The sequence below is a fragment of the Anser anser genome, assembly GCF_964211835.1.
Source record: "Anser anser genome assembly, chromosome: 10".
Taxonomy (NCBI): Eukaryota; Metazoa; Chordata; class Aves; order Anseriformes; family Anatidae; genus Anser; species Anser anser.
Genome location: NC_139730.1, coordinates 13,006,405 through 13,028,761, shown reverse-complemented (window position 1 = coordinate 13,028,761; position 22,357 = coordinate 13,006,405). Strand labels below are relative to the sequence as shown.

Below are 22,357 nucleotides of genomic sequence, written 5' to 3'. Positions count from 1 at the left end.
CTTACTGGGGCCCTTTGAGACAAATATTTCCATGCTTCTGCATTCGGAGCGGGCTGGGTGTGACTCTGGTTGCTGCAGCTCAGCTGATGGATGATAACTTGGGGCTGGTAACACGATCGCTCCCAGCCTGAAACGACGCCACTGCCGCACTCCTCATCCTCCTCGCGACGCGCCGAGACAAGATGGTGCCGGGGGAGAAAGCGAAGCGAAGTGAGGGTTGCGTCCACACAGGCTGACGTTTCGGGAGGGGACCGGCTCTGGCTGGAGCCAGAAGGCATCCAACAATCGGGAACCGCCTCTGCTCCCGCGGGGAGCTGTCGCATAGGAAATGCAGGAAGAGGATCTGATGCAGTTGGTGGACGACAGCTTGGGAATGGCAGCTTTGTGGCCAGGGAAGGGGCTGTTTAGGCAAGGAAAAAAGGATATGAAAGATCTAAAGTAATGGGGCGTGCGGGCTGAGCCCGATCAGGTTGCTCTTTACGTTTAAGGGTTGGTGACTGGGTGAAATTGAAGGCCGCCCTTTCAAAGCCGAAGAAGTTTGCTGCTTTTATCCAGCATCTCGTTAACCTGTGGGAATTGGTGCTGTGAGCTAATGCGTAATAGGCTTCAAAAAGAAAGGGGAAAAAATTACACTTACATGTATAATGAGGACATCTGCAGAGCTCGCTGAGCTCCTTTTCACTAACCAGAATAAAACCCATTTATAAGGGCCATAAACTGCTCTGCTCCGGGGCATTAACCGGCTCGCTGGCTGATGAGCAGTGGCAGGAGCCTCCCCTGTGGGTTGGGTATCCCATAATTGTCCATTACGGCATTTTGCCGGCTTTCCTGTAACGGCTGGTGCTGGGCATTGTGGTCAACAGGATACTGACCTCCGATGGACCGCTCTTTGATCCAGGACAGTATTTCCTATGCAAAATAAAAGGGTTGCTGCATCAGCGTCTTTTTCCCCTTCCCTCTCCTTGCCTAAATCTCATCGGTTTGACCTTTTCAGACCCTGAAGGGCTGAAAGGTGCAGCCAAAAGGGCACTATCGGGTTAAAAACGAGGGGGATGCAGTCAGTGCCTGCAGTCGCCGATGCCCCGTTACACCCTTCGGTTTTTCACCTGCACCATCCCCACCGTGCAACAAATTGCTGCTCCCGGGTGGCGTTTGCCACCGAGGGACACGTCCCCGCAGCGGGGCGTCATTTGGGAGCTCGTGGGAGGATGGAAATGCTTTGTAAGAGCAGAATCCAGAGCTAAGCGCTTGCTCGTGAGGGAGGATGGAGGTACATGTGCGTGGAGGAGGGGGATGCTGCCGAGTGTCACGTCCCCTTTTTGTTTGCTCTTCCCGAGCAAATCCTGGGCAGTGAGGGAGCAGAGTCCCAGCGCGTGGGCAGCTCGAGCTGCCGGGCTGCTCGGCCCCTTCCTGAGCACAAGCAATCCAGATTTTATCTGAGATTGCCCTGGGAGCTCATAAAAAATGATTCCTCTGTGCTGCTCCCTCGCCCCTAGGATTGAATAGTCCCCACTTCCCCTCTCCTATTTGAGAAGTTGCTCTTAGCTGCAGGTTATTATTTGTCTGATAATTGCTTTTGCCTACAGGAAAGGATTTTTCATGAAAAGGACGTGCCATGTAGCTACACTTCTCTGGCTCATTTACTCGCCCGTAGAGGGGCCTCAAGTCAGGCTACAAATAGAGTTGCCTGACTTTCCTATTAGAAAGAAGATCGATAGCCCCAGCCCGCCAGCCTTCCCGGCCTCATTTTCTCGCTCCCTCCATGTTTTCTTCCCTGCTGTTTCCCTGCAGGAACTCCCATCAATCGGATCCCCATCATGGCAAAGCAGATCCTGGACCTCTACATGCTCTACAAACTGGTGACCGAGAAAGGAGGGCTGGTGGAAATCATCAACAAGAAGATCTGGCGGGAGATCACCAAAGGCCTTAATCTGCCCACCTCCATCACCAGTGCCGCGTTCACGCTTCGAACCCAGTGAGTCTGGAGAGCCTGAAAGCATGGATAGGAACAGAGCAGGAACTGGGGAGTGCAAAATAGGGACTGAGGTGTTAAAAATGAGACTAAATCCTATTCTGTGGCTAGGGAGGAGCCGATGAATTGCTTTATTTATCCCTCCTCTCTCACCCACAGCTTGCCGTTTTCCCTTTCTATCCCTTCTCTTGTTTTGCTGAGCAGCGATCCTTCCGGAACGCTCTCCCCTTCCCTCCCTACAATCCCAGCACTAACACACCATCACCTTGTTCCCTGGGACTTGAACTCCTCGGGGCAAGGAGGGTCTCTTGCTCTGTCCCACTTGGCACCGTGAGCGGGCAGGGGGGCTGCTGATACATAGTCACCACGTATAAACTCGATCATTTCATGTCATCGCCGCTAAGCTGTGGACACTTGCATTTAGCGCCTGCCTGCCGTGAGGATTGCTTTTCTGGCCTGCAGTACCTCACGTTGAGTAGGCAAGCCAAAAGGAAGAAAAAGTAGAATAAGCAGAGAAGGTTGGTAAATTAAACCGACTGCAGAGTTTAAGCAGCAAGGCAAAGCAGCGCTTTTGTCCGGTGACTAGAGCATGCGAGGCTGGACTCTGGGAATGCACACCCCAGTAAAAATGAAACTCAGTTCTTAGAGCTGGTAACTCTCTAAAGAGCTGTTAGCTCTTAGTTTTTAGAGCAGTGGAGTCCCAGGGAGGGAAGCTCCGTGCTGTTCCTCCAGCCTTTGGTACAAACAGACTGCTTGCTGCAAATTTGTGTGGCAGAATTCAGCAAAAGCGATAGGCTTGGTGCTGCCCAGTACAAATCGGACAAGGTAACTCCTAGATCACCCTCCTTGCTGGTAAGTGTTATGGTTCGAGATCTTATTTGTTAAAAGTTTAGCTGCAGTGGTATGCAGCCATGTGCTTTCTTCATGAGAGCTGTGCCTCACACCCAAACTCCGTAACACTTATGACACCAAGTACAGCAGCAGTCGTGAGATGCAAAGACTCCAAATCTGCAGGGCACTTCAGTCTGAAAGTCTGCCTGGACGACCCAGTGGGTGCTGTAGCCTGTCATTGCATGCTCTGTCGAGAAACCTGCCTGAGTCTCCCTGTGCTCGCCCTTCTCCCAGGTATATGAAGTACCTGTACGCCTACGAATGCGAGAAGAAGTCCCTCAGCTCTCCTGCCGAGCTTCAGGCTGCGATCGACGGCAACAGGCGGGAAGGCAGGCGGCCCAGCTACAGCTCCTCCTTGTTCAGCTACTCGCCCACCGCCACGGGGCCTCCTTCCCTCCTGTCTCCCCCAAAGATCCGCTTCCCGATCATCGGCGTCGCGCCTGGCAGCGGGACCAGCAATCCTCGCGTGTCTCCAGCAGCAGCTGTCAGAAAAGGTCGGCTTTGCGCCCGCGGCAGAGGGTGGCTGCGTTACGGGCAGAGAAACGCGATTATTTCAGTTAGTTGCCGTTTTGCCCCCCCAGACTAAGTTGGATTTGAGAGTAACGGGGCTTGGGTGGGTGAGGATGCGCGGAATATTCTGCCTGCAGCCGAGCCTTTGTGTGCCTGCTTTAGGAAGGGCTGCGGGAGAGACTAAGTGACTCTGTCCTTCTCTAGGCGACGGTGTGCCCTTGACTGTGTCTATGCCAAATCGCATCGCTGTGCCGGTGACCTTGGCTAGCCAGCAGGCAACGGTGGCAGCGAGAACGGCCACCCTGGAGCAGCTGAGGGAGCGGCTGGAGTCCGGGGAGCCGCCGGAGAAGAAGGTCTCGCGGATGACGGAGGAGGAGCAGCGGCTCGTCCAGCAGGCTCTGCAGCGCAACCTCTTCAGCATGGCGCGGCAGATCCCCATGAAAATCAAAATCAATGGCAAGGGTAAGATGCGCCTCTAGGTACACGAAGGGTCTTTGCAGGCTGCCGCTCCCAGTCCAGGGTGTCAAACACCTCTTGGTCATCTCTGGGCACTGGGCGGAGGTCAGTGTCACAAAGTTACTAAAACGGAGCACAGGAACTGCCAAGCTAAACCAGAGAAATGTTTTGTTAGAGTTTACCGTTGCACTTCTTAGTCTTTTTTTGATGATGCATAAGCCAGCCTGGATGCAGCGGGTTCAGGAAGCTTACGCGGTCACTAAGATGACTTTTGGAGGGGAAGCCTGGTCCTGTGCCAGGTGCTCAGCCCCTCAAGTAGAGCGTACTTTCCCCAGCCCTGCCCTCATCCAGGGTTGTGCTGCAGGGAGTGAATTCCTGTCCTTTTCTCGTCGGGAACCCTATTAATTGATCCTGGAGGTGACAGCTCTCTCTGTACAGGTGGCAGTTAGGGGAGAGAGATGCCCGGCTTTTAGGAATCCCCTTGGCAGGTGTGATGAGGAGGCTACAAAGACCTGTGTGTCTGCAGGGGGCCCTACACATCCCAGAGCTTTTAGCGAGTCAGGCGGTTCCTGCCAGCATCTGCTGCAGCCCTGCAGGCAGAGAACTCCTGGCAGGGCTGGGTTAGGAGGTCAGAGAGAAGCAGTATTCATGGCCAGGGAAATGCCCTCCTGAAATGCTTTGTGAAAGGGGAGTCACCCCGTAAAGGTCACGTTGTCAGAATCAATACTGTTGCGGAGTGGCTTCAAAAGCTGATAAACGCCACGGCTCCCTACCTGTCCTGGGGCTGCGCTTCGCTGGACGGCAGAGGCTCAGAAGGTTCAGTCCCAACAGCTGTTTCCTCTGAACCTTTTGATCCATTCAAATTAAAGGTCTCGGAGCCCTATTAAGTGTCCATTTGCATGTAGGCACAAGGCTGGGCAGGTTTGGCACTGCTTAGAAGAAGGGGAAAAGTTGTTTCTGAGGCTTTTGCTAGCAGTGATATGCTTCCCGGAGACACTTTGCGAGAGATATATATGCTCTTGCTGCCCAGTTAAATGGGATCAAGACCTCAAATTGCAGGTCCCGACAGCTGCGCATCCACCTCAACTTCACTTTCACATCAAAAAAAGTGAGTAAAGAGGAATACAAGTTTTATCAAGTAACGTTCATTCCCTTGTCTCACTTCATTTTTTTCCTCTTCATGCTGAACTTCCTAGATGAAAAGGCTAGGATCGGTTTTAGTCTCCACAGTCAGTAACAGGCAGAGGACTGAGCCCTCAGCAGGAGTCAGGGATACTATCCCCACCTTCCTTAGGGGACTGGGCAAGTCTGTGCTGTCTTTCAGGCCCTAATTTTGCCAAATGCAAAATAAAAATAATGCTGTGCTTTGTAAAGTGCTTTGGGAGGCACTGTTGAAAAGCACCGCGCGAGCTCGCTCTAGCTTGATAGTACCGTTTGGGTTAAACGTTAACAAAGCCCTTTGCATTCTTCGCAGGGACAGTGGCCTTGCTGTCCCAGCAGACTGGCAGGGAGCTCCAAACACGCACTTTGCATGCAATGCCAGAGCCTGGGCAGACTGTCTCCATCGTCTCTCCCTGTTTTAATAGCACAATGCCCCAAAACCAACACTGCGGGGCCGGTCACCATGGCACTGTGCAAACTAAGGCTGAATTAATGAGCGTGGAGGAGCAATCCCAGGCTCACGCTCAGGTTGTTTTGGTTGGAGGGTTCAGAAGCATCCAGGAGGGTTTGATGTTCAGCTCCCCTTAGACATCAGAGCGGAGCGGATCCCTGCTCTGCACTGTCACTTCCACAGCTGCCCGGGATGCCTTAGAAAGGGCTGTCCGTGCGGAGGGGACAGAGAAAACAGATTTCACATGCACTAGGGGCAGCCGAGCGTGCTCGGCCTGGGTTTGAGCCTGTCATGCTCCAGGCAGTCCCCCTCCAGCGGCCGCTGGAGCTGCTGCAGCCTGAGCTCGGCACACCGCAAGTGGCAGCAGCTCCCTGAGGAATCCCCACCCCGGAGGACGGCTCCAGGCTCTGCCTGCGCCCCAGCTCTGCTGCAAACCCGGCCACAATCCAGCCGATGTCATGTCTCGTGTGCTGGTGGCTTTTTTTGTGGAGGGGTTGTTCGTTTGGCCCCAGTTGGGGACTTCAGTGGGATCCCAGCCACATGCAGCTCACGCCTGGGCACTTCAACACCTCTGTAAGAGGACTGACAGTGGTTTTTCTCCTCATCAGAGAAGAGCCAAAAGGAGGGCCATGTAGGTATCCGATCAGCTCTGGATAGCACAGGAGATGGTGTAGTTCCTCTCTAACTTTGTCTTTTCTTTTCTGGACAGAAGATAAACCGGACTCGGCGGCGGCGGCAGCACTCAATCTGTCACCTAACGGCATTGGGAGCATCAACATGTCGGTGGAGATTAACGGCACGATTTATGCTGGTGAGGAGGAGCCGCTCCCCGGGGACGTGTGGGGATGCCGAGTGGGATGTGCGGAGGGTGGCGTGCTGCCAGGGGCTGGCTGTTTGCCGAAGCACAGCACACAGCTCACCCGGCTCAGAAAGCTCAGCAGGAGCTGATTTGTTTTCTTTTTGGTCAAGATGAATGCTCCTTCCTTTTGGGGGTGGTGGTGGTTACTATTTTTTAAATCTCAGATGCTCCTGAATGCTGGTTCTCGGTGATTTTCTGTTTGTGCAAGGAGCTGTTGCTGTAATGCCATTCGTGTTTCTGCCGTCATCTCTACTCTTGAGTTGTCCCCGGGGAAGCATTTTGCTGGCAGTCCACAAGTGGCATTTTGCTGTGGCAGGGAAGAGGGAACCTGGTGAGAAATCCAGCTTCTCCTGAGAGGGAACTTCTGTAGTAAGTGCTAGCAGGAAGGAGCATTGTGCCCCTTCTCCTATTCAGGAGGAGCTTACCTCAGCTTCTCCTCACATGCTGCAGGGAAGCAAGAGTTGTTGCTGTCCCTGTACGCAGCTCGAGCCATTTGACTTGTGCAGGTCACGTTTACGTGACAGAGTCCACAGTGGGAGACCTGGCGCTGCACCCTCCAGAGGTGTTGAAGCCGTTTGGGATCTTCCAGTCTTCTGTAAGCAAAAGATCCCATGGCAGGGGCTGACAGAGCAAGTCCCAGAGTACCCCCGCGTATATCCTTGCCGTCGCTGATGCTCTGATCTGCCTCGAAGCCTGCTGGTCTTGCGCTGGGCCCCCTTCTGTTAGGGTGAAGCCTTTGGGGTTGCTCTCTACCATATCCTCCTGAGCTGCGTCGCCCCGTAACCCTTCTTCCCTCCCCGTGCCTTGCAGGAGTGCTCTTTGCCCAGAAGCCAGTCGTCCATCTCATCGCGGGCTCCAGCACGCAGAGCTCCTGCAGCAGCAGCAGCAGCTCCCACTGCTCTCCCAGCCCTACCTCATCGCGGGGAACGCCCGGCGCAGAGCCCTCCACCAGCTGGTCTCTCTGACGGACGGCCGCGCTCGCTGTCTCACACTGGCCCCCGGCAGCTCTCCCTCTCTGCTCGCGGCGGGGAGCGAGCCGGGAAGGAGTCGCACACGTTACCTCATCTCAAGGAACCTGCTTTGCGGCTGGCCGACGGCAAGATGATGATGCTGAAACCTTTCCACGCCAGCGAGTTGTTCTTCATCGTCCGTTTGTCCAGCCTTTTCCTTCCTTCTCCCCTTTCTTCCTCCCTTTCTCTTCCGTTTTCTTCCTCCTCCTCCTCCTCCTCCCGGGGTTTGCCGTGTTCCCGCTGGGGGGTGGGACATGGAGAGGGGGCACCCCTGGCGTTTTTCAATCAGGGATCGTCTCTAGGAGCGGCGGGTCGAGAGATGGCTGAGACGTCACCAAGGCAGGGGGAAGGAGCCGGGGTCGGGGCAGGGAAGCGGGGCTCTCCTTGAGCCAGCAGCCACGCGGGCTCTTCCCACAAAACAACCCAGTGTGTTGACAATCCGAACGGCCGGCAGGCTGCCTTGCCCCTCTCCTGCCGGGCTCGCAGCTGCCGAGCAGGCAAGCTTCCTCGCTTTTCTTCAGGCTCTGCCGTGCTCCAGTCCTCCCCTCGGGCCCACGGTCCTTGCTTGCAGAGTCCCGAGAGACTCGGTGAACCTCCTTCCCCCCTCTCGGAGGTCTTGGCCGCAGGGGAAGGACCCCCAGACACAGAAAAACCCCCGCTCCCTCAGCTGCTTCATTCTCCTGGCTGGTGCTGGCCCGTTCCCTACTGTTGTTGCCTTTTTCAGGCTTTCAGCCAACTTGTAAATGCCCTCGACCTTGTCTCTCTGCCCTTGGGGAACTCATCCCGTTGACATTTACCCCGACAGCCTGAACTTGTTTTCGCTTGGGTTTGATCCTCTGCCCGCCTTGACACAAGACCCGGTGGCTCCGCGAGCTCAGCCCCTGCTCGCGTGGCCTCGCTGTGTCCCCTCTCCTCCTGCCGTCCCGCACACATCCTCCCCCGCCTGGAGGTCAGGTCCGAGCACCATCCCTCCTGCCCTGGTGACGTCCTTTCCATCCTCCGGGCCTGAGTCAGGTTTTTTTGAGCAGATGAAATACCTCAGATATGTACTTGTTGTTGGGGGTTTTTTTGTTTGTTTGTTTTGGGTTGTTTTTTTTAACCTCTTCAGGAAGTATTGGCATATCTTATCGCTTGATTTTTTATATATATATATGTGGTTTTGCTGACGTTGTGTTTATTTTTTTTTATTTTTAATTGTAGCACCAAAGACAGAAAAGAAAAAACAAAGCTGAGCAAAGGAGCAGCGGCTTCCCCATCCTTTAGGCTAGCCAGGAGACACGCTGAGCACCACTGTCCCAGGACATGCGCACAACAGGACAGGTAGAGGTAGGAACAGAGGGCAAGGGCGACAGCTGAGTTAGAGGACCCGTCCTTCACCTCGGACAGGAGGCTGTCTCCAGAGGCCCTGTTGGATTTCTCCATCCCCCGTGATCTGTCCTTGCCCGTAGCAAAGCTGCGCAGCGCAGCTGGGAGGCAACAGCCCTGCCAACACTACGGATTTCCCCGGCCTCTCGTAGGAAGGTGCTTCCTCAAAGCAGAGCTTGGTCTTGTGGCAGGGATCCAGCCTGCTCGGTCGGGCCGTGGCTTTGTGAGTGTTTTCCCGGGCTCGCTGGATGCAGACAGCACAGCTAATTCTGCCCTCGCTACAAGACTAAGCCCTGTGGGTGCTGCGTCACTTTAGCTGTCGTGAGAGGCACCGAAATAACTCATTCCTCTTGTTTTCCACCTGCACATCGCTGCTGGTGTTACCAAACCGTGTGAGAAGCACCCAAGCCAGTAGCTGCATTACAATCAAAGTGAAAACCCGGTTAAAACTCCAGAGGTTCAGCTTGTAAAAAAACAAAACAGTTTCCTGGAGTGTTACTGGTGAGGCACCACGTGCCCCCCAGCAAACGGACAGCTCTGGCTGCCTGCAGCACGTCCGTGTTTATGGACCTGGGTTGCTCTTTTATTGCCTGCGAGTTCCTGGCGGTTCCTTCAGGCGGTCCTTCCCCGAGAGGCCTGACAGCAGGCTGCCCGGCTGCCAGCTGCGCTGCTGCCCTGCTCTCGGAGCCAACGGAGGAGCGCGGGGCCAGTCGCTGCCCTTCAGGTGAGCAGGGCTGCCGGGGGCGCTCGGCTCCCCGCGCTCAAGGCAGTCACAGACTGCTCCTGCCCAGGCTGCACGGCCAGAGCCCAGCCGGGAAGGGTCCTTCGCCCCCACCTCCAGCCCCCGTGGCGCTGCTCCCCCGCCGGTGCGTCCCGCAGAGGGACAGCTGCCTTCCCGTCAATTCCCAAACTTCATCTCGTCCCTTTTAATCCCCCGGCACCACTCAGTCGGCTGCCTGCCCGTCCTCAGAGCAGAGCAGGAGTGAGCTCGCAGCAGCGATCTGTGGTTTTCTCCTTGTCTGAAGCCCAGGTGCAGGGATGGCCCCATCCCTTGGGCGAGGCTGTACGACCGCAGGCAGGAGCTCCCGCTCGCGAGAGGCCCCCGCTCTCTGGATGCCAGTTCATGTAACACGGCTCGAGTTATCTGCACTGGGAGGGAGGGAGGGAGCGACAGCGAAGGCGCATGTCCTGGGATGGATGCTGCTCCACGACGTCCCACCTCCGCTTGCTTTCAGTGGGGAAGCAGAGCTGCTCTTTGGCCGCACACCTCTGAGGCATTTCATTGTCTCCACTCAGAGAGGATTTTCCAGACTCTGACTCATTCAGACTGTTCTTTTTTTTTTTCCTTTTTTTTTCTTTTGGTTAGTTGTTTTTTTTTTGGAGGTGGGGGGTGGGTTTGGGGGCTGTTTCCTAAGAGTGGGACTGGGGGACTTCTGGCTTTTCCTTATGCTTTCTTCTCTGGTCCTGGGGAGCAGAGGTTAGTAATGGGTGTTTTTGCTTATGTATCACATGCTAACATTGTGTTTTCTTGCACAGAAAGGCACTCGAATCACTGAACTGCTAAACAGCTTTGACACTACTAGAGTATTAATGTTTATAAGCTTTACACAACTAGACTGGAAATAGACAGGGACTAACAGATTATTTTGTATCCGATTCAGGGAAAGAAACAAGTCGGGATGCGTAACAGATACCTCAGTAAAATAAGCTGCAACCATACCTGGTCCTCCGTCGCCCCGCGCTGACGAGGACCACTCAGACTGTGAAGAGGAACCCTTCCCCTGGCCTGGGTTTGATTCTGGCGCCCGGCTTAACGCGCGTTTCGCCGAGCTCCAGGTCTCCTACTGAGCTGCCAGGCTGCGGGGACAGGGTTAGAGAAACCAGCAGCGGCGAGGGGGTGGAGGAGGGGGGGGCAGGGGGAGGCCGGGCGAGGGCAGAGGCTCGGCCTCCCCCCGGCTCCGATTCATTTCACTCAAGCGTGTTGGATTGTATCGTACTCAGGGGTTTTGACACTGCGGGCAGGACCGTTTCTCGCGGGGAGCGTTCTGCTCGGCAGTGCGTCTGCTTCTCTTCGAGCTCCAGACCAGCGAAGGTTTCACAGCGAGCAGCCAAAAAAAAAAAAAGAAAAAAGAAAAAGCCCCCAGCTGCTAAGACGCTCCTGTTTCGGAGCGGGTGGGGATTAAAACCAACCTGCTCGGCCTCCCCCAGCTTGCTGTGGGAAGGCGAGGGCAGAGGCTCGGGGACGGGGGAAGAGGCCGGGGGAGGCTGCGCTGCCGCTCGTCCCCCCCGGCGCACGTGAGGGCGTTTACACCGCGTCCTGCTGGCCGCCGCGTGCGCGCTCCAAGCGGATTCAGATCGGATTGTTCTCACCAAACAGCTGCAGCAGCCTTGCTACTAGTTTTCTTACCTATTTAAAAGAAATAAATAAAATAAAAAAAAAAAGAAATGTGATAGCCTAGGCGGTGGATAAATACCTCAACGTCTCCTTCCAACAAGTGTCTGTATATGTTGTTGTTGGGTTTTTTCTATCTTACACGTTATCTGAATGTTTATATTCCAATAAACTTCTACCTCTTCACACCGTGACCCTGCGAGCGTGATTTGGGGCCGCGCTGCTTCGCGGGGGGACTGAGGCAGCCGTGCCTCGCGCCATCAGGAGGTTTACACGTGGCGACACACAACCAGCCGCGTGGGGGTGGCTCTGGGCAGGTAAATCGTCTAAATCTGCCCGTGGTTTGTTCTGCTGATGGCTGCGGCAGCTTTAACCTCGCGCTGCTCTGCCTGCCGGGCTGCGCTCTCACAAAGTGTGCTGAGCGAGCTGTGACGGTTCTGAAGTCGGGCAGAAGCTGCTTTCCAGCCCTTTTGGCCCCAAAATTTCCAAGGCCCTGCTGCCCCCCTTAGGATGGCTCTGCTCCCAGCCGTCCAGGCACCGCACCGGCGGAGGCAGCGCCTTTCCCTCTGCCTTTTGCTGCCACGGGAAGGGGGTGCAGGGCTTTTTCGCTATTTCCAGTTAAAAAAAAAAAAAAAAAGAAATAGCAGGGGGCTTTCTGGTGGCTTTCAGGAGCCCTGTGGAGGCCAGGCTGGCCTCCTTAGGCTGCCTCGAGGCCCCCCGGTGTGCCCGGGGCAGGGCCCTGCCTCCCGTCCCGTTCCGTTCCATTGTTACCCGCCTGTCCCAGCACACCGACACCAAGGAGTCCGAGCCCACAGGAGGCCACGGCCCCGGCTGGAGCGAGTCCGGCCTCCCCGGCCTCCCTGCGGCAGCGGGAGATGCCCTCGCCGTGGTGCAGGCGATCGGCCTCGAGGCTGGCTCGGGCCATGCTCAGCACCACCAGAGCCGCTCGGCGGGACGCGGCCGCCCCTTTGGAGGCCCACGGGGCTGCTCGCTCTGCTCGGAGGCCGCCGGCCTCGTCTGGGGCCCCTTCTGCTCCTCGCCCTGCGGTGCTGCGGGGGGTCCCCGGGCCGGAGGAGCGGGGCTGGGACCTCGGGGAGCGCAGGCAGAGCTGCGCGGAGGCGCGGAGGCGCGGAGGCCAGACTCCGCCCGGCTGGAGGCCACGCCGGTGGCACCCGCGGCATGCGATCCTCTGCCCACAGCCAAGCAGGTGGCGAGGAGACGAAGGAAGGGCACGAAGCCCAAGGGGCTGCGCGGTCCCTGCCCCGCGGGGCTCCCGCTTCGGGGCCGCGGAGGCCGCGAGGCCCTGGGAGCCTCCCCCTCGCCTCCCCCGCGGCGCGCAAGGGGTTAACCTCCGGACCAACGAGAGGGGCGGCCAGAGCGGCGCGGGGCGGCCACGGCGGAAGCGGAAGTGCGAGGAGGGCTGCGGGGGGCCGGGCCGGGCCGGGCCGTACCCGGGGGCGCTGCGGGGCCCGGCGGCGGTGAGTGGGGGGCGGGGGGGGCCTGGAGGGGCCTGAGGGGGGCTGGGGGCGGCCTGAGGGGGTCACGGGGCGCCCTGAGGGGGCCGGGGGGTGGCTCTAGGGTCCTGGGGGTGACCTCACGGGGCTCTGGGTGTCCTAAAGGGGTCCGGGGGCAGCCTAAGGGGGTCATGGGGCGCCCTAAGGGGTCTGGGGGAGATTTGGGCGGTCTGGGGGTGCCCCAAAGGGCTCTGGGGGAGGCCTAAACGGGTCAGGGGGCGCCCTAAGGGGGTTTGGGGCGGTTTAAGGGGGCTGGAGGCACGCTGAGGGGGCTGGGGGAGGTTTGGGGGTTCTGGGGGCAGCCTAAGGGGTCATGGAGCGCCCTAAAGGGGTCTGGGGGAGGTTTAAGAGCTCTGGGGGTGCCGCAAAAGGCTCTGGGGGAGGGCTAAAGGGGTCAGGGGGTGGCTTAAGGGGGCCTTTGAGTGCCCTAAAGGAGCCTCTGGGCACCCTAAGGGGCCTGGGGGTGGTTTTAGGGTCCTGGGGGTGACCTAAAGGGGCTTCGGGTGTTCTAAAGGGGCCTGAGGGCAGCCTAAGGGCGTCATGGGGCACCCTAAAGGGGTCTGGGGGAGGTTCGGGGGGTCTGCGGTTGCCCCAGAAGGCTCTGGGGGAGGCCTGAGGGGTTCTAGGGGCACCCTGAGGGGTCTGGGGGTGGCTTAAGGGGGCCTACGGGTACCCTAAAGGGGGTCTGGGGGCACCCTGAGGGGGCTCGGGGCCGGCGTAAGGGGCCGGGAGCTGAGCTGGCTCTGTGTGTGCCTGCAGATGCATCACTGCAGGCGGTACCGGTCCCCGGAGCAGGAGCCCTGCTGGGGCCAGCGGTGGAAGCGGCGGCGGTCCCGGAGCAGGGCCCCCGAGGGCAGGCTGCGCTGCCCGCCCCGCAGGGACCCGGCCAGGAGGTCACGATCCAGAAGGTGAGGGATCGCAGGGGGTCTTCCCGGGGGGGGGGGGCAGGGTCTCGGCGCTGGTCCTCGCCCCAGAGCGGGCGCAGTGGGAAGGGGATGCCTTAATTGTTCCCTGGGCTCGCTCCGGTTCCGGGTCTGGCTTTTGTTTAACGAAACAAACGAATTGTGCCCACAACTGGCTTTCCCCATTTTTTTAATTAGTAGATTATGTAGGTGGGATTTGGGTGAAAGCAGTCAGCTGCCGGGTGAGAACCTTTTTGCCCTTCTGTCCTCAGGCTGTGAGCCTCTTGTGGGTTCCTCGGTACCTCCAGTCCTTCGGGCTGTTACTTCTGAGTCTTCTGTACCTTAAAAGCTCAGACTGAGGTTTCGCACAGGTGGACTTGGAGCTGAGTGTTGCTGTTGGAACAGAAATGTGTTATTTTTTGGTGTTTTTTTTTTTTTGTTGTTGTGGATAATTTAGCGGGCAAGGCAGAGTGAAATTTGGTTCCTGACCCAAGCTGAAATGAGCCACCCCGTGCACATCTGCGTCCTGTTGAGCTGTCAGCAAGAAAGCCAGTCGTAGCCAAAGCAGAGGGGAAGCAAACAGACCAAAAAAGCTGCTTTTTGCAGCGGGAAGCAGCTGCGACAAGGGCTTGGTCGCCGTGAGCTGGGGCAGCAGCAGCCTGGCCAGGCGCGTGCCCGAAACGCTGCGTTGGTCACGTTTTGTGGCTTTTGTCAGCCAGTGTGCTGTGGTTTTTTTCTGTGTTGTGACCTTTTCTGCCTAAAAGGCAGCTTCTCAGTCGGCAGCAGGGCTCGCTCTGGGAGCCACAGGGTTTATCTGCAGAGCAGAGGCCAAATTCTCCTCCTGGCTCGTGGTAGCGATCACCGGAGGCACGTGGGCACCGAAGGCTGGGTGTCTGGGGGCTCCCATCCCTGCTGGCGCGACGGTTCGGGCACCGCCGCTGGCTTGGCTCCTCACTCATTAAAAAAATACCGAGAGGCCTTCCTGGGGGAGGAGGAACGGTGATAGGAAAGCACCCGTGGGTGCTGGGGGAGGCTCCCTGAAGTGGGCAGCTCGGACCCAGCCCTCAGCAGGCACCTGGTGTCCCCCTGGTTCCTCCAAACGTGGGAACGCCGCGCAATCTTTCCTCTGGCGAAACTTTTCTGTTTCCCTGAGCAACTTGGCTGCGGGGCCGGCTGGGGGGGCTGGCAGCGGGGCGGCGCGCCGTCCTCCTGCCGCTCCAACTCTGACGCGTCGCCTCTGCCGCAGCCGGGACAGGACGCCGCACCGCAGGAGGTACCGGGACAGGCGGGGCAGTGACGCCTGCAGGTTCGAGGAGCGGAGCCCGTCCTGCGGGGAGGACTGCTGCCCGCCCCGCGCGCGGAACTGCCGGCACTCCCGGGGCCGGGAGCAGCACCGCGCCAGGCAGCACCAGCACCGCTGCCGGAAGCGCAGGACCAGGTCTTGTAGCAGCGCCTCCTCGGTGAGTAGCAGCCGGAACGAGCGCGGGGTCGGTCGGGGCCCTAACCCTTCTTCCCTCCTTTCAGCTCGGAGCGCGCCGGGTGAGTACCTCTGCCCCCCGTCCGTCCGTTTCGTTACGTGGGGTGTGCGGTCCCGAACCCGCGTGGGGGGACGCCGGGAGAGGCTGTAGCTGGTGGTTCTGGTGGCCCAGCCCCCGGAGCTGCAGTAGGTGAGGAAACGAAGCCGCGTACTTCACGGCCTGGGGGGGCGAGCGAAGGCTCCAGGTGGCACACAGGTGACACGGTGACAGCCAGGCTGCGGTGTCCCCGTGCGGGTCTCCACACGGCGAGGCCCTGCGTACCGCTGCTGCTCGGGGGGGGCTGGCAGGCAGCGAGGGTTCGGAGCGCTCCTGGCAGGTGCCGCGTGGTTTGTGCCCCGTCCCGCGTGGGACCAGCCAGCCCCGCCGGGCATCGTGTGAGCCGCGAGCGCTGTGGGTACCAGCCCCGTCCCCCTGCACGCGGCTCCCAGCTTCCAAAACCACGCCCGCGTCCTCTTTGCCTGGTGCCATGCAAGTGTCCCAGAACTGCACCTTCGCTGAAAACGTCGCTTTTCCACCTGACTGTGGGGAAACGCGGCGTTCCTTGCCAGAGGCGGTCCGAGGGTTATCAGGGAACGCTCGGTGCGGGGTGGGGAGGCTTCTCCCAGGGCCTGGAGCGGCCCGGGGGCATCGCGAGGTGTGGGCCCGAGCGTCTGCCTCGCTGCTTCTCTGCAGCAAGGGAAGATTTGGCCGCGCTGCACCACTCGGTTCCCTTCAGATACTGGCACAACGCAGGGGCCGGGTCCTGATCCCTGCATGGCGTGGGAGCTCTGGCGGCCTGCTGCTCTCCTTGCCTTCCTTCCCCACTGACATTTTCACTTCGGTCTCAGAGGCAGGGTTACGGCTAAAACGCTCCGGTGTGGTTTGCGTGTGTGCGTGCGGTGACCCGGTGTGCAGGGTTTGGGTGGCCTCAGCGGGATCCTTTCAAGGCTCGCAGCTGTCCCAGCTCTCCCCTCCACCTCCGTCTGGCTCAGCTTACCTGCCGGGCTTCGGAGCTCGTTCTTTTGGACCAGGTGGGGGCCAGGGGGTGCAGAGGAGAAGCCTGACAGAAAGTCAGGCGTGGGAACGCAGAGCTTTGTTTGCATTTCCTTCGCCATTTTTAGGGCTAAATGGAAAAGACCAGGCATCAGGACAGCTTGCTCTGCGGGCCACGGTCCTTGCGGGACCGCTGGGCTGGTTTTCCAGTAGGAGCTAGCAGTAGCAGGGGTGAACGTGACCTCGTGTCCTCAGTGGAAGCTTGAAGGGGAGCGAAGCGCTCCCTGGGGACTCTCTTGACCCGTCCCTCAAGTTCTCGCAGGCTTCAGACTGCACCCCAAGGAGAAGGTGCAGCGCTGGGTCCGCTCGCAGCCGGGCGCACCGGTGGAGGAGCAGCGCTGTCGGTCCTGCCGGCAGCAGCAGGATGCGGCCCTGGGGGACTGGGGACCCGTTAGCCGAGGGAGCACAGCGCAGTGACAGGGGCGGAGCTGCTGCTCTGGCTTCTGCTGGACGGCTCGTCCAAGCTGCCAGCTCGGCCAGCCTTCCTCACGTTTGCCAGCAGAGAAAAGGGCGTTCTTCTGGCCGAGCCCTGCTGCCCGCGCCGCCGGGGGCAGCCTCCGGCGCTGCCGAGGACGCTGCTGCCCCGGGGCACCCCCGGGGGCCGAGCCCGAGACCGGAGCCCCCCGGCTGCCGCCCCGCAGAGAAGAGGGGGGCGTTTGGCGGCGGCACCAGGCGCTGCAGCTAACAGAGGGTGTTCTAAACGTACCTGTAGCTGTTGATTACTTTTCTGTTTTGAAGTCGGTTTGTGTCTTGACGTGTCCCTTGCAATATCCCTATCGTTATATATGCTGTGTGCCTTATGAAATGCTGGCATCTGGAAAACCCACCCACCGACGCACCGCCGTCTCTCCACCTTTGAATGACAACACAATCTGCCACTGGGGACTGCCCGCTGTGCGCGCTTGGCCGTATGCCGTGCCGGGGGGCGGTGTGTGCAGAGAAGCCAGCAGAGCAGTAAGCGCAGCAGGAGCGTGGAAGATGACAAGGAAGGCCACCTGGTGTGCAGGACCGGCGATTGGCTTCAAGAGCGATGTACAGCCACCTTTCGTAAAACTTTACCTCTACTTCCTATCCCCGTGTTAGACGAGATCTCTCTCTGTACTGGAGGGGTCTCTAGTGTTTATTGCTTATAATGGACTCACCAGTAAATTGCCTGAGGCAGACAATAGACACGTGAGCTTTAAAGAGCGTAGCAGTGAGAGATGTTTTTGTTTTGACGTGTTATTGCTGTGAAATTGCAGGACCCCAGCTCTCGCCCGGCCTCCGAGGCTCACACCCGCTCCTCTTTTCTCTCCTAGATGAAATCGTCGGCAGCCTCGGCGAAGGCACTTTCGGGAAAGTTGTGGAGTGCGTCGACCACGCCAGGTGGGCAGCCCTCACTTCCCCCTCACTCCTCTGTCGCGGCAGGGTTTGCGCTCGCTCAGCGGCTGAGGGCTTCGGGACGGGCCAGCCGGACGGGGAGGTGGCCTCAATCTGCCAGGGTGCTTCTTTCTTGCCTCCTCTCCTGTGATTACACCTGAGCCCTGCCCCTTCCTGCCCTCCCGTCTGGCTCTGCGCCCCGGGGGCAGCTGAGGGCGGGAGCCAGCGGGACCCCTGCCCCCGCAGAACTCCCTGGCACGGTCGGAGAGAGGCGGTGTGGCTGCTCGGGGGCTGCCAGCTCGGCACGTGGCGTGTCTGCAGCGCTCTCGTTGGAGTGTCGCTTGAGCAGCAGCCTTTCACTTCAAATCCGTGCGGGTATTTAATTGCTTGTCAAGGTCGGGACAAGGGCAGAACGGCTAATCTCTTACCCAGACCTCCTCTTTGTTTTCCCTGCACCATCACTCCCTCATCCTGAGCTTGCTGAAGGCTGTCTCCTTCCTCTGCCTGGTTTTATTTATTAGATTGCCACACACCTGCTCGCAGCACTGCACATGCAACATGGCACGGCTGAGCTGAGTGAAGCCAGTGGGGACGTGGTCTGAATATACCCTTGGGAACCTCCCTGTCATCCTACAGGCTCCTGCAGTGCCCTGTGGGATGTGCGTGCAGGTGATACCGGCTTTTTCTCTGACTCCTTTGTCTCTTCCCTTGCAGAGGCAAATCCCAGGTGGCACTGAAAATCATAAAAAATGTTGGGAAGTACCGAGAAGCAGCCAGGCTGGAAATTAACGTCCTGAAGAAAATCAAGGAGAAGGACAAGGAGAACAAATTGTAAGTTGCTGCGAAGCTCCCAGGCAGCCAGTACCATGTCCTCAGAAACAAGCAGCCTGCTTGAACGAGGTCCAAAGCCGCCCAGAGCTGAGGACTGGATGTACCTGCTGCTCGCCTCCTCTGTGGGGAAAACCTGTGTCATGCCTCTGCGTTTTGGAAGATGAGAGCCTGGCCCAGGTTCTACCAAACACTAGTGTGCTTAACAACTGCTATGTTAAGTCACAGGGAGGAAAAATTGACCAGAATTACTGACAGCCACTTGCTGCCTTGTCCTGCTTTACAAAAAGAGCCCCCGTTTGAGCTGGGTGAGCAAAGTGGGCAGGAGTTTTCTCTCCAGCGTAAATGGAGGGATTGCTGTGCTTCCAGCTCAGCCGGCTCAGGGCTTTTGTTCACCAAAAACTGGGAGAATTACTGTTCTGTCGAGTCTGAACGATGGTTAATCCTCGTGCCGTTCTCCTCTGCCTAGCTTGTGTGTCCTGATGTCGGACTGGTTCAATTTCCACGGCCACATGTGCATCGCCTTTGAGCTTCTCGGCAAGAACACTTTTGAGTTCCTGAAAGAGAACAATTTCCAGCCATACCCTCTCCCTCAGATCCGGCACATGGCCTACCAGCTCTGCCATGCTTTGAGATGTAAGTTACCCAGGGCCAGCCTTTGGGGTTGCCAGCAGCTGCTTGTTCTTCAGTGCGTGCTTTTTTGGGTTGTTTTAACCTATAGTAGGACCTGAACATCCTAGCTTCCTTTTCTGAAGCTTCTAAAAAGATCAGATATGATGATTTCGGTGGAGTAGTCTTTAGATTTGCTTTCTTTTCCTTGTGAAAGGAATGGAGGAGAGGCTTGTGAGCTCTCTTGTGCCTTCTCTGTCAGGAATATGTAGTCACTGCTAGGCTTTGCCTCTCCAGAATGGGCTGGGAGGGAGGCAAGGAGTTGGCTTGCGTCAGGGTGTCCAGTACATGGACTTGATGCTCCAGTGTCTGGTTCTTACGTGTTTTTTCCCCTCTCCTCTTCCCCCGTGCAGTTCTACACGACAACCAGCTGACTCACACTGACCTCAAGCCAGAAAACATCTTGTTTGTCAACTCCGACTTTGACACTCTGTACAACGAGAAAAAGGTGGGTTATGGCTGAGAGAGAGGTGACTAAAGCAGGAACGGCCGCCTGCTCCCGCGCTGCAGAAGCTGGATCTTCCATCTCCTGGGCATGCCTCACAAGCCTGTTTAGCAAGAACAAACTGGAAGCTCGGCCCCTTCTTTCCCCCCTGTCTTTTAAGAGCCTTAAGGCTCTGCTTCAGTGGCTCCAGCCCACAGCCGCAGTTCAGCTGCTGTCCTGAACGCGGACACGGGATGTGAATAGCTCAGAGCTTCCCACTTGGGATCTGTCTGATTAACAGCGTGGACATGGCCCTTCTGGGGACAGAGGGCTCCTGTCAGAGCCTACCCTAATCCCGAACCAGCTGTTAAAAGCTCTGGGGCCTTCTCCTTTGCTTGCAGAGCTGCGAGGAGAAGTCCATTCGGAACACGAGCATCCGTGTGGCCGACTTCGGAAGCGCCACCTTCGACCACGAGCACCACACCACGATCGTGGCCACCCGGCACTACCGTCCCCCCGAAGTGATTCTCGGTGAGCACCGCGGGGTGGCAGGAGGCTCTGCTCCACCACGGAGCTGGTGGAAGGAAGCGTGGCGGGGGTTGCAGAGAGCACAGAGCTAGCTTTACTCTCTCTGCAGAGCTGGGCTGGGCACAGCCGTGTGATGTCTGGAGTACCGGCTGCATCTTGTTTGAGTACTACCGAGGCTTCACGCTCTTCCAGGTATGACTTGCAAAAGGCATTGTGTTCTTTGGCCAAACTAAGACTTCTTACTGTCTAAAAAGGCTAGAATTAGGTAAAGGGGGGGAAAATGAAAGAATAGAAAAAGCAGGAGAGGAAGCAGAGCTGGACAGGGCCTGCACCATTCCTGGCTTCTCCCTTACCCTCTCTACCTGTTTAAGTGACAGACTGTTGTCACCAGCTCTTCAAGCTCTGAAGCAGTGCGCTGCTGCTCTTTTCCTTTGCAGACCCACGAGAACCGTGAGCATCTGGTCATGATGGAGAAAATCCTTGGGCCCCTTCCCCCTCACATGATCCACAGAACTCGGTAAGAGCCCGTAACTGCACCGTCAGCGCGCAGGTAACTGGTTGTGGTGGCTAACGAGTCAGGATGCCAGCTGTGTTTGCACACCAGGTCTAACCTGTATAACCACAGGGAACTTGCTGAAGTTTGGGTTGTGAGCCTGATGACCGGTTTTAGGGGCAATGGTTCGGCTGCTTATGGAGGGCAGAGTTTATAGTACTAATTGTCATCGAGTCTCACGGGCTGCTGCTCTTCCCCTGTCCGTGGGGGTGAGCTCTCCGGTTCAGCCATACAAACACCCTTCCTCCTCTCCAGGAAGCAGAAATACTTCCACAATGGGAACCTGGTATGGGATGAGAACACGTCCGATGGGAGATACGTCCAAGAGAACTGCAAGCCCCTGCGGGTAGGTGGCAGAGGGCAGCTCTGAGGGGGTGCTGGCTGCGCTGAGGGGCTGAACTGGTCCGGGGCTCCCTTCCTGAGATCCACAGGGGTCAGGAAGGGAATTATCTCTGCTGGGGGTGAGGTCAAAACAGCCACAGCCTCGCTGTACATCACAGAACTGGGGGCTGGGGCGCGCTCCCTGTTGTACTGGAGCCTACATGCATCTCGCCTGCCCTTCTGTTTCAGACATACATGCTGCACGACTCACTGGAGCACGTGCAGCTCTTCGACTTGATGAGAAGGATGCTTGAGTTCGACCCTTCCCAGAGGATCACGTTTTCGGAAGCCCTCCTGCATCCCTTCTTTGCGGGCCTCTCTGCAGAGGAGCGGATGCTGTGCGGTCGCACCGCCAGCCGGAACCTGAGCAGATGACAGCCGGGGAGGTGACAGGGGCTGGGTTGGTACCGACAAGCTCAGCCTCGCCTCTGCAGCTCAGCTCCACCCCTCTCAGAGTTCAGAGGGGCACTGTGACACGAACCCTGGGCAGGGAAGGGGAAGAACAGCTCCGATGGAAAGCACAGATTCGTCTATTTATATGTTGTAAAGTTAAAATAAAGTGTTTCTTATTGTTTCATACTTCCCTTGTAGGCAGGGTGGAGGGCTTGCTTACTCCCAGCTCTCCTTTCTGTGCAGAAGATGGAGCTGTTGAAAAATAGTCAGGAAACTAGGCAGCAGGATGCTTTGCTTCAGTGGAGGGCAAAAAGTAAGGGGGAGGGAACTGAACTCCCCGGTCCCTGCCCTTGTGCCTCTGAGCAGTGCAGAGCAGCAGGAAGGCTTGCTGTGCCTGTGGGGGTCAGGCTGCAGCATGCCAGCAGACAAATGAAGAGCTGCACGGGAGTAGCACACATGAATAGTTGCACTTTATTGCAGGGCATCCCCCCGCAGAGGCAGGAATTAGTCATTACAGACGCTGGGGCACAAACGGAATACGGAGCGGTGACACCGGGCAGTGATCTTCACGTGTTAGTGAGCAGAGCAGCACTCAGGGGCAGGTCCTGTGCGGGGACAGAAACGATCTCAAAGAGATTTTTAAAAGTGAGGTGCATTCTTTGAATTACTCCAGCAATGTGAGGGAAGGGGCAACCAAGGGACCCAGCCCCTCTGGGTGCCGCAGGGCGTTCCAGAAGAGTACACCCCTGTAAATAAAGACGCATTTCGTGTGGGCAAGGCCCATACTTCCTTCCTCAAGTAAGCCAGCTGAGATAACGTACAGCCCAACAGCCACATCTCCCCCCTTCAGAAGGGGAGCGCAATGTAAAGGGCAGCTGTGCATGACACAGCCCAGGCTCCCTGCTCTGCCCCCTACACACCACACAGGTAGGGATTAGGAAGCTTTTTCCTTACATCAGGGCTCATACCCTCCCCTTCTACCTATTCCTTTTTTTTTTCTTAAAGGTGGGGAGCCCTACTGCTGCATGGCTGGCCAGGCACAGGGCCTCGGTGCTCCCCAAACCACACTGCAGTGAGAACAGAGCTGGGTCCAGCTGCCAAACCTGCACGGGTGTCTTTACCTGGTTCTTGTAGCTTCAGCCAGCGGCACAGCTGTGCGGAGGCAGAAG

General features: G+C 57.8%; 2 protein-coding genes across 3 annotated transcripts in view; both read left to right on the top strand.

Moving 5' to 3' along the window:
- ARID3B (AT-rich interaction domain 3B) overlaps window positions 1-11,255 on the top strand; it is a 33,165-nt gene extending 21,910 nt beyond the window's left edge. Inside the window, exons 5-9 of one of the 2 annotated variants that reach the window (XM_083850611.1) lie at window positions 1,792-1,975; window positions 3,098-3,357; window positions 3,578-3,835; window positions 6,151-6,252; window positions 7,111-11,255. In XM_083850611.1, coding sequence (XP_083706737.1) covers window positions 1,792-1,975; window positions 3,098-3,357; window positions 3,578-3,835; window positions 6,151-6,252; window positions 7,111-7,265 — 959 coding nt within the window. In that variant the 3' untranslated portion in view covers window positions 7,266-11,255. Of the gene's footprint in view, window positions 1-1,791; window positions 1,976-3,097; window positions 3,358-3,577; window positions 3,836-6,150; window positions 6,253-6,508; window positions 7,091-7,110 lie in introns of those variants that run through there. The other variant, XM_083850612.1, reaches the window with a different exon arrangement.
- Window positions 11,256-12,393: 1,138 nt separating this feature from the next.
- On the top strand, window positions 12,394-21,374 carry CLK3 (CDC like kinase 3). Its single transcript, XM_083850613.1, has 13 exons — window positions 12,394-12,545; window positions 13,341-13,489; window positions 14,730-14,943; window positions 16,992-17,085; window positions 17,352-17,418; window positions 18,127-18,243; window positions 18,710-18,876; window positions 19,263-19,357; window positions 19,735-19,864; window positions 19,971-20,053; window positions 20,299-20,378; window positions 20,670-20,760; window positions 20,985-21,374. Exons 2-13 carry the CDS (start codon window positions 13,341-13,343, stop codon window positions 21,168-21,170), a joined length of 1,473 nt encoding a protein of 490 aa, XP_083706739.1. The 5' UTR covers window positions 12,394-12,545; the 3' UTR covers window positions 21,171-21,374.
- Window positions 21,375-22,357: the final 983 nt, after the last annotated feature.